General features: G+C 57.2%; 1 protein-coding gene across 1 annotated transcript; it reads right to left on the minus strand.

The window, feature by feature from the left end:
• Positions 1-2,712: 2,712 nt before the first annotated feature.
• On the minus strand, positions 2,713-9,015 carry LOC121854682 (spidroin-1-like). The gene is made up of 6 exons (XM_042349376.1): positions 8,882-9,015; positions 7,797-8,033; positions 6,502-6,846; positions 5,596-5,787; positions 4,316-4,541; positions 2,713-2,937 (listed from the first exon to the last, which is right to left on the minus strand). Exons 1-6 carry the CDS (start codon positions 9,013-9,015, stop codon positions 2,713-2,715), a joined length of 1,359 nt encoding a protein of 452 aa, XP_042205310.1.
• Between the last annotated feature and the right edge of the window lie 804 nt (positions 9,016-9,819).

Raw genomic sequence — 9,819 nt, forward strand, 5'->3', positions numbered from 1 at the left:
GTGACCCCAGTTCAGGACCTTCAGAACACCAGTACTGGTGCCCAGTTCCAAACCCCAGTCCTGAGTAGCCCCAGTTCAGACCCCCACTCTGGTATCCAGTTCTGGAGACCCCATCCCAGACACCAGTCCTCGTAAACCCCAGTCCCCGCAGACCCCAGTCCTAGTGACCCCAGAGGACCCCACCCTGAGACCCAGCCCTGGTAGAATCCCCAGACCCCACCTGGTGAACCCATTGCAGACCCCACTGGTAGACCCCAGTCCTGGTGGACCCCAGTCCTGGTAGACAGACCTGCAGCCTGATCTAGTAGCCCGTCTGCAACCCCAATTCCAGACCCCAGTCCTGGTAGACCCAGTCCTAGTAGACCCAGTCCAGGGAGCCCCAGTTCAGGTAGAACCCAGTTCTGGGACCCCAGTCCTCATAGACCCCAGTCCCAATGACCCCAGTCCCGAAAGACCCTGACCCAGTGACCCCAGTCCCAAGACCCCAATCCTTAGACCCAGTACTCTAGACCCAGTTCTGGTAGACCCCAGTTCTGGAGACCCCAGTTTGTAGACCCCAGCTCAGAAAGTCCCAGTCCTGATAGTTCACTACAGTAGACCCCAGTACTTAGACCACAGTTACGGTAGACCCCAGTTCCAGTAGACCCCCACTGCTTGTATATCTGAGTCTGCAGACCCCAGTTCTGGGAGCCCCAGTTCTGGTAGACTCAGTTCTGGTAGACCCCAGTTCTGGTGACCCCACCTATCCCAGTTCGGGAGACCCAGTCTCAACCCCAGTCCTCGTAGACACTAGTCCCAAGACACAGTCCTCAGACACTAGTCTCGTAGACACTAGTCCCCGTAGACACCAGTCCTCGTAGACACTAGTCCTCGCAGACCCCAGTCCTCGCAGACACCAGTCCTCGTAGACCCCAGTCCTCGTAGACACTCAGTCTCATAGACCCCAGTCCCTCGAGCACTAGTCCTCGAGACACCAGTCCTCATAGACACTAGTCCCGGACCCCAGTCCCGTAGACACACCTCGTAGACACTAGTCCCATGGACACTAGTCCTCGTAGACACGAGTCCTCGAACACACCAGTCCTCAGACACTAGTCTCGAGCACTAGTCCTCGTGAGCCCCAGTCCTCGGACCCCAGCCCGCAGACACTAGTCCCCGTAGACACTAGTCCCATGGGCCAGTCCTCGTAGACACTAGTCCTCAGAACTAGTCCCGTAGACACACTCGTAGACACTAGTCCTCGTAGACACCAGTCCTCGTAGACACTAGTCCTCGTAGACCCCAGTCCCCGCAGACACTAGTCCTCGTAGACACTAGTCCTCGTAGACCACTAGTCCTCGTAGACACGAAGTCCTCGTAGACACCAGTCCTCGTAGACACTAGTCCTGTGACACTAGTCCTCAGACCCCAGTCCTCGTAGACCCAGTCCTCGTAGACACTAGTCCATACACACCATCCTCGTAGACCCCAGTCCTCGTAGACCCCAGTCCTCGTAGAACACTAGTCCCTGGAACTAGTCCCATGGACCACAATCTCGTAGACACGAGTCCTCAGACACCAGTCCCAACCCCGCAGACACCAGTCCCAGGCCAGTCCTCAGAGCCCAGTCCTCGTAGACACTAGTCCTCATAGACACCAGTCCTCAGACACTAGTCCTCAGGACCCCAGTCCTCGTAGACACACACTAGTCCCTCCCCAGTCCTCGTAGACACTAGTCCTCGTGACCCCAGTCCTCGTAGACACTAGTCTCGTAGACACCAGTCTCATGAGCACTAGTCCTCGAGACCCCAGTCTCGTAGACACTAGTCTCGTAGACACCAGTCCTTGGAGCACTAGTCCTCGTAGACACTAGTCCTCGTAGACACCGAGTCCTCGTAGACACCAGTCCTCGTGAGCCCCAGTCCTCGTAGACACTAGTCCCCATAGACACCAGTCCTCGTAGACACTAGTCCTCATGGACCCCAGTCCTCGTAGACACTAGTCCTCGTAGACACTAGTCCTCGTAGAGCACTAGTCACCTTAGACACGAGTCCTCGTAGACACCAGTCCTCATGGAGCCCCAGTCCTCGTAGACACTAGTCCTCACGAGACACTAGTCCTCGTAGACACTAGTCCTCGTGGAGCCCCAGTCCTCGTAGACACTGTGTCCTCGTAGACACTAGTCCTCAGACACTAGTCTCGTAGACACTAGTCCTCAGACACCAGTCCTCGTGAACCCCAGTCCTCGTAGACACTAGTCCCTCGTAGACACTAGTCCCAGTAGACACTAGTCCTCGTAGACCCCAGTCCTCATGGCCCAGTCCTCGTAGCCAGTCCTCGTAGACACAGTCCTCGTAGAGACACTAGTCCTCGTAGACACTAGTCCTCATGACACTAGTCCTCGTAGACACAGTCCTCGTGAGCCCCAGTCCCTCGTAGACACTAGTCCTCGCAGACACTAGTCCTCGTAGACACTAGTCCTCGTAGACCACCAGTCCTCGTAGACACTAGTCCTTGTAGACACTAGTCCTCGTAGACACTAGTCCTCGTAGACACGAAGTCCTCGTAGACACCAGTCCTCATGGACACTGGTCCTCGTAGACACTAGTCCTCGTAGACACTAGTCAGTAGACCTGAGTCCTCGTAGACACCAGTCCTGTTAGACACTAGTCCTCGTGACACTAGTCCTGTAGACACTAGTCCTCATGGAGCACCAGTCCTCCCAGGTAGACACTAGTCCTCGTAGACACTAGTCTCGTGAGACACTAGTCCTCGTAGACACACTAGTCCTCGTAGACACCAGTCCTCGTAGACCCCAGTCCTCGTAGACCCCAGTTCAGTAGACCCCAGTTCTGGTAGATCAGTTCTGGTGGCCCAGTTCTGGTAGGCCCCAGTCCTGTTAGACCCCAGTCCTGGTAGACCCCAGTTCTGGTAGACCCACTGCTGGTATACCCAGTTCTGGGAGACCCCAGTCCTCGTAGACACCAGTCCTCGTAGACCCCAGTCCTCGTAGACCCCAGTCCTCGTAGACCCCAGTTCTGGTAGACCCCAGTTCTGGTGATCCCAGTTCTGGTAGACACCAGTTCTGGTAGACCCCAGTCCTGGTAGACCCCAGTCCTGGTAGACCCCAGTTCTGGTAGACCCCAGTTCTGGTGGACCCCAGTCCTGGTAGACCCCAGTTCTGGTAGACCCCAGTTCTGGTAGATCCCAGTTCTGGTGAGACCCCAGTTCTGGTAGACCCCAGTCCTGGTAGACCCCAGTCCTGGTAGACCCCAGTCCTGTGGTGACCCCAGTTCTGGTAGACCCCAGTTCTGGTAGACCCCAGTTCTGGTAGACCCCAGTCCTGGTGACCCCAGTCCTGGTAGACAGTCCTGGTAGACCCAGTTCTGAGTGACCCCAGTCCTCGTAGACCCCAGTCCTCGTAGACCCAGTACTGGTAGATCCCAGTTCTGGTAGACCCCAGTTCTGGTAGACCCCAGTCCTGGTAGACCCCAGTTCTGTTAGACCCCAGTCCTCGTAGACCCCAGTTCTGGTAGACCCCAGTTCCTGGTAGATCCCAGTTCTGGTAGACCCCAGTTCTGTAGACTCAGTCTGGTAGACCCCAGTCCTGGTAGACCCCAGTTCTGGTGGACCCCAGTTCTGGTAGACCCCAGTCCTGGTAGACCCCAGTTCTGGCAGACCCCAGTCCTGGTAGACCCCAGTTCTGGAGACCCCACTCTGGTAGACCCAGTCCTAGGCCAGTACTGGTAGATCCCAGTTCTGGTAGACCCCAGTTCTGGTAGACCCCAGTTCTGTTAGACCCCAGTCCTCGTAGACCCCAGTTCTGGTAGACCCCAGTTCTGGTAGACCCCAGTTCTGGTAGACCACAGTTCTGGTAGACCCCAGTTCTGTTAGACCACAGTTCTGGTAGACCCCAGTTCTGGTGACCACAGTTCTGGTAGCCCCAGTTCTGTTAGACCACAGTTCTGGTAGACCCCAGTTCTGTTAGAGCACAGTTCTGGTAGACCCCAGTTCTGTTAGACCCCAGTTCTTGTAGACCCCAGTTCTGGTAGACCCCAGTCCTTGTTGACCCCAGTCCTGGTAGCCCGGTCCTGGTAGATCAGTTCTGGTAGACCCCAGTCCTGGTGACCCCAGTCCTGGTAGACCCCAGTCCTGGTAGCCCAGTGCCTGCAGCCCCAGTGCTCATGGAGCCCCAGTCCTCGTAGACCCCAGTTCTGGTAGACCCCAGTTCTGGTAGACCCCAGTCTCTGGTAGACCCCAGTCCTCATGAGCCCCAGTCCTCGTAGACCCCAGTCCTGGTAGATCCCAGTCCTGGTAGACCCCAGTTCTGGTAGACCCCAGTTCTGTAGCCCAGTTCTGTTTGACCCCATTCCTCGTAGACCCCAGTCCTCGTGGAGCCCCTGTCCTCGTGGAGCCCCAGTCCTCGTGACCCCAGTCCTCTTAGATCCCAGTTTTGGTAGACCCCAGTTCTGATAGACCCCAGTCCTCGTAGTCCCAGTTCTGGTGACCCCAGTTCTGGTAGACCCCAGTCCTCGAGACACCAGCCCTTGTAGACCCCAGTTCTGGTAGACCCCAGTTCTGGCAGACCCCAGTCCTGGTAGACCCCAGTCCTGGTAGACCCCAGTTCTGGTAGACCCCAGTTCTGGTGACCCCAGTCCTGGTAGACCCCAGTCCTGGTAGACCCCAGTTCTGGTAGACCCCAGTTCTGGTAGATCCAGTTCTGGTAGACCCCAGTCCTGGTTGACCCCAGTCCTGGTAGACCCCAGTCCTGGTAGACCCCAGTTCTGGTGAGCCCCAGTCCTCGTAGACCCCAGTACTGGTAGATCCCAGTTCTGGTAGACCCCAGTTCTGGTAGACCCCAGTTCTGTTAGACCCCAGTTCTGTTAGACCCCAGTCCTCGTGGACAGACCCCAATTCTGGTAGACCCCAGTTCTGGTAGATCCCAGGTCTGGTAGACCCCAGTTCTGGTGACCCCAGTCCTGGTAGACCCCCAGGTCTGGTAGACCCCAGCTCTGGTAGTCCCCAGTTCTGGTAGACCCCAGTCTGGTAGACCCCAGTTCTGGTAGACCCCAGTTCTGGTAGACCCCAGTCCTGGTAGACCCCAGTCCTGGTTAACCCCAGTCCTGGTGGCCCCAGTTCTGGTAGACCCCAGTTCTGGTAGACCAGTTCTTGTAGACCCCAGTTCTGGTAGACCCCAGTTCTGTTAGACCACAGTTCTGGTAGACCCCAGTTCTGTTAGACCACAGTTCTGGTAGACCCCAGTTCTGTTAGACCCCAGTTCTTGTAGACCCCAGTTCTGGTAGACCCCAGGTCTTGCTGACCCCAGTCCTGGTAGACCCCGGTCTGGTAGATCCCAGTTCTGGTAGACCCCAGTCGGTAGACCCCAGTCCTGGTAGACCCCAGTCCTGGTAGACCCCAGTGCTCGTGGGCCCAGTGCTCATGACCCCAGTCCTCGTAGACCCCAGTTCTGCAGACCCCAGTTCTGGTAGACCCCAGTTCTGGTAGACCCCAGTCCTCGTAGACCCCAGTCCTCGTGGACCCCAGTCCTGGTAGATCCCAGTCCTGGTAGACCCCAGTTCTGGTAGACCCAGTTCTGTAGACCCCAGTTCTGTTTGCCCATTCCTCGTAGACCCCAGTCCTCGTGACCCCTGTCCTCGTAGGCCCCAGTCCTCGTAGAGCCCCAGTCCTCTTAGATCCCAGTTTGGTAGACCCCAGTTCTGATAGACCCCAGTCCTCATCCCAGTTCTGGCAGACCCCAGTTCTGGTGACCCCAGTCCTCGTGAGACACCAGCCCATGTGGCCCCAGTTCTGGTAGACCCCAGTTCTGGTAGACCCCAGTCCTGGTAGACCCCAGTCCTGGTAGACCCCAGTTCTGGTAGACCCCAGTTCTGGTAGACCCCAGTCCTGGTGACCCCAGTCCTGGTAGACCCCAGTTCTGGTAGACCCCAGTTCTGGTAGATCCCAGTTCTGGCAGACCCCAGTCCTGGTTGACCCCAGTCCTGGTAGACCCCAGTCCTGGTAGACCCCAGTTCTGGTAGACCCCAGTCCTCGTAGACCCCAGTACTGGTAGATCCAGTTCTGGTGAACCCCAGTTCTGCAGACCCCAGTTCTGTTAGACCCCAGTTCTGTTGACCCCAGTCCTCGTAGACCCCAATTCTGGTAGACCCCAGTTCTGGTAGATCCCAGGTCTGGTAGACCCCAGTTCTGGTGACCCCAGTCCTTAGACCCCAGGTCTGGTAGCCCAGCTCTGGTAGTCCCAGTTCTGGCAGACCCCAGTCCTGGTAGACCCCAGGTCTGGTAGACCCCAGTCCCTGTTGACCCCAGTCCTGGCAGACCCCGGTCCTGGTAGATCCCAGTTCTGGTAGACCCCAGTCCTGGTAGACCCCAGTCCTGGTAGACCCCAGTCCTGAGACCCCAGTGCTCGCAGACCCCAGTGCTCATAGCCCAGTCTCATAGACCCCAGTTCTGGTAGACCCCAGTTCTGGTAGACCCCAGTTCTGGTAGACCCCAGTCCTCGCAGACCCCAGTCCTCGCAGACCCCAGTCCTGGTAGATCAGTCTGGAGACCCCAGTTCTGGTAGACCCCAGTTCTGTTTGACCCCATTCCTCAGACCCCAGTCCTCGTGACCCCTGTCCTCGTGACCCCTGTCCTCGTAGACCCCAGTCCTCGTAAACCCCAGTCCTCTTAGATCCCAGTTTTGCAGACCCCAGTTCTGATAGACCCCAGTCCTCGTAGATCAGTTCTGGCAGACCCCAGTTCTGGCAGACCCCAGTCCTGCAGACACCAGCCCATGCAGACCCCAGTTCTGGTAGACCCCAGTTCTGCAGACCCCAGTCCTGGCAGACCCAGTCCTGGTAGACCCCAGTTCTGGTGACCCCAGTTCTGGTAGACCCCAGTCCTGGTAGACCCCAGTCCTGGTAGACCCCAGTTCTGGTAGACCCCAGTTCTGGTAGATCCCAGTTCTGGCAGACCCCAGTCCTGGTTGACCCCAGTCTGGCAGACCCCAGTCCTGGTAGACCCCAGTTCTGAGACCCCAGTCCTCGTGGACCCCAGTACTGGTAGATCCCAGTTCTGGTAGACCCCAGTTCTGAGTGACCCCAGTTCTGTTAGACCCCAGTTCTGTTGACCCCAGTCCTCGTGGACCCAATTCTGGTAGACCCCAGTTCTGGTAGATCCCAGGTCTGGTAGACCCCAGTTCTGGTAGACCCCAGTCCTGGTGAACCCCAGCTCTGGTAGTCAGATTCTGGTAGTCCCCAGTTCTGGAGACCCCAGTCCTGGTAGACCCCAGTTCTGGTAGACCCGTTCTGGTAGACCCCAGTCCTGGTAGACCCCAGTCCTGGTTAACCCCAGTCCTGGTAGACCCCAGTTCTGGTAGACCCCAGTTCTGGTAGACCCCAGTTCTGTTTGACCCCATTCCTCATAGCCCAGTCCTCATGGGCCCCTGTCCTCATGGACCCCAGTCCTCGCAGACCCCAGTCTCTTAGATCCCAGTTTTGGCAGACCCCAGTTCTGATAGACCCCAGTCCTCGTAGATCCCAGTTCTGGTAGACCCCAGTTCTGGTAGACCCCAGTCCTCGTAGACACCAGCCTTGTGACCCCAGTTCTGGTAGACCCAGTTCTGGTAGACCCCAGTCCTGGTAGAACCCAGTCATGGTAACCCCAGTTCTGGTAGACCCCAGTTCTGGTGGCCCCAGTCCTGGTAGACCCCAGTCCTGGTAGACCCCAGTTCTGGTAGACCCCAGTTCTGGTAGATCCCAGTTCTGGTAGACCCCAGTCCTGGTTGACCCCAGTCCTGGTAGACCCCAGTCCTGGTAGACCCCAGTTCTGGTGACCCCAGTCCTCTGGAGCCCCAGTACTGGTAGATCCCAGTTCTGTTAGACCCCAGTTCTGTTAGACCCCAGTCGTTGACCCCAGCTCTGGTGACCCCAGTTTGGTAGACCCCAGTTCTGGTAGACCCCAGTTCTGTTAGACCCCGTTCTTGTAGACCCCAGTCTGGTAGACCCCAGTCCTGGTAGACCCCGGTCCTGGTAGATCCCAGTTCTGGTAGACCAGTCCTGGTAGACCCCAGTTCTGGTAGACCCCAGTTCTGGTAGACCCCAGTGTCGTAGACCCAAGTGCTCGTAGACCCCAGTTCTGGCAGACCCCAGTTCTAGTAGACCCCAGTTCCTGGTAGACCCCAGTCCTGGTGGACCCCAGTTCTGGTAGACCCCAGTCTGGTAGACCCCAGTCCTGTAGACCCCAGTTCTGGTAGACCCCAGTCCTCGTAGACCCCAGTACTGGTAGATCAGTTCTGGTAGACCCAGTTCTGGTAGACCCCAGTCTCTGTTAGACCCCAGTTCTGTTTGACCCCAGTCCTCGTAGACCCCAGTTCTGGTAGACCCTAGTTCTGGTAGATCCCAGTTCTGCTAGACCCCAGTTCAGTGGACCCCAGTCCTGGTAGACCCCAGTCCTGGTAGACCCCAGTTCTGGTAGACCCCAGTTCTGGTAGACCCCAGTTCTTGTAGACCCCAGTTCTTGTAGACCCCAGTTCTGGTAGACCCCAGTCCTGGTAGACCCCAGTCCTGGTAGACCCCAGTCCTGGTAGACCCCAGTTCTGGTAGACCCCAGTTCTGGTGACCCCAGTCCTCGTAGACCCCAGTACTGGTAGATCCCAGTTCTGGTAGACCCCAGTTCTGGTAGACCCCAGTTCTGTTAGACCCCAGTTCTGTTAGACCCACAGTCCTCGTTGACCCCAGTTCTGAGTGACCCAGTTCTGGTAGACCCCAGTTCTGGTAGACCCCAGTTCTGTTGGACCCAGTTCTTGTAGATCAGTCCTGGTAGACCCCGGTCCTGGTAGATCCCAGTTCTGGTAGACCCCAGTCCTGGTAGACCCCAGTTCTGGTAGACCCCAGTTCTGGTAGACCCCAGTGCTCGTAGCCCAAGTGCTCGTGGATCCCAGTCTCGTAGACCCCAGTCTCGTAGACCCCAGCTGTAGACCCCAGTCCTGGTAGATCCCAGTTCTGGTAGGCCCCAGTGCTCGTAGACCCCAGTGCTCATGAGCCCAGTGCTCGTAGACCCCAGTCCTGGTAGACCCCAGTCCTGGTAGAGCCCAACTCTGGTAGACCCCAGTTCTGGTAGACCCCAGTCTTCGTAGACCCCAGTTCTGGTAGATCCCAGTTCTGGTAGACTCAGTCCTCGTAGACCTCAGTTCTGGTAGACCCCAGTTCTGGTAGACCCCAGTTCTGGTAGACCCCAGTTCTGGCAGACCCCAGTCCTCATAGCCCAGTCCTCGTGACCCCAGTCCTGGTAGATCCCAGTCCTGGTAGACCCCAGTTCTGGTAGACCCCAGTTCTGGTAGACCCCAGTTCTGTTTGACCCCATTCCTCATAGCCCAGTCCTCGTAGACCCCAGTCCTCGTAGACCCCAGTCTCGTGGACCCCAGTGCTCTGGAGCCCCAGTCCTCTTAGATCCCAGTTTTGAGACCCCAGTTCTGATAGACCCCAGTCCTCGTAGATCCCAGTTCTGGTGACCCCAGTTCTGGTAGACCCCAGTCCTCGTAGACACCAGCCCTTGTAGACCCCAGTTCTGGTAGCCCGGTTCTGGTAGACCTAAGTTCTGGTAGACCCCAGTTCTGGTAGACCCCAGTCCTTGTAGACCCCAGTCCTTGTAGACACCAGCCCTTGTAGACCCCAGTTCTGGTAGACCCCGGTTCTGTAGACTCAGTACAATCAAAATAAAGTTCAGCAACTTGTCTTTAAAACTCTCTCCCCCCAACTAAGGACATAATTTCCGTCTACATTTGTCATCGTATTTTCTTAGTGGTGACCCTTCCGTTCTCTGTTTCCGCCCTGTAGCACGATT

The sequence above is a fragment of the Homarus americanus genome, unplaced genomic scaffold, assembly GCF_018991925.1.
Source record: "Homarus americanus isolate GMGI-L3 unplaced genomic scaffold, GMGI_Hamer_2.0 scaffold40629, whole genome shotgun sequence".
Taxonomy (NCBI): Eukaryota; Metazoa; Arthropoda; class Malacostraca; order Decapoda; family Nephropidae; genus Homarus; species Homarus americanus.

What these genes read in the sequence shown, in the direction of transcription:
- LOC121854682 (XM_042349376.1), bottom strand. Translation starts at nt 9,015, where the DNA reads ATGAGCACTGGGGTCTACGAGCACTGGGGCCTACCAGAACTGGGATCT. An exon ending in TGGGGTCTGCGAGGACTGGG is followed by an intron (nt 5,788 to 6,501) that starts GTCTGCGAGGAC and finishes GGGGTCTACCAG; the next exon opens with AACTGGGGCCACATGGGCTG. An exon ending in CTGGGGTCTACGAGGAATGG is followed by an intron (nt 4,542 to 5,595) that starts GCAAACAGAACT and finishes GGGGTCTACCAG; the next exon opens with AACTGGGGTCTACAAGGGCT.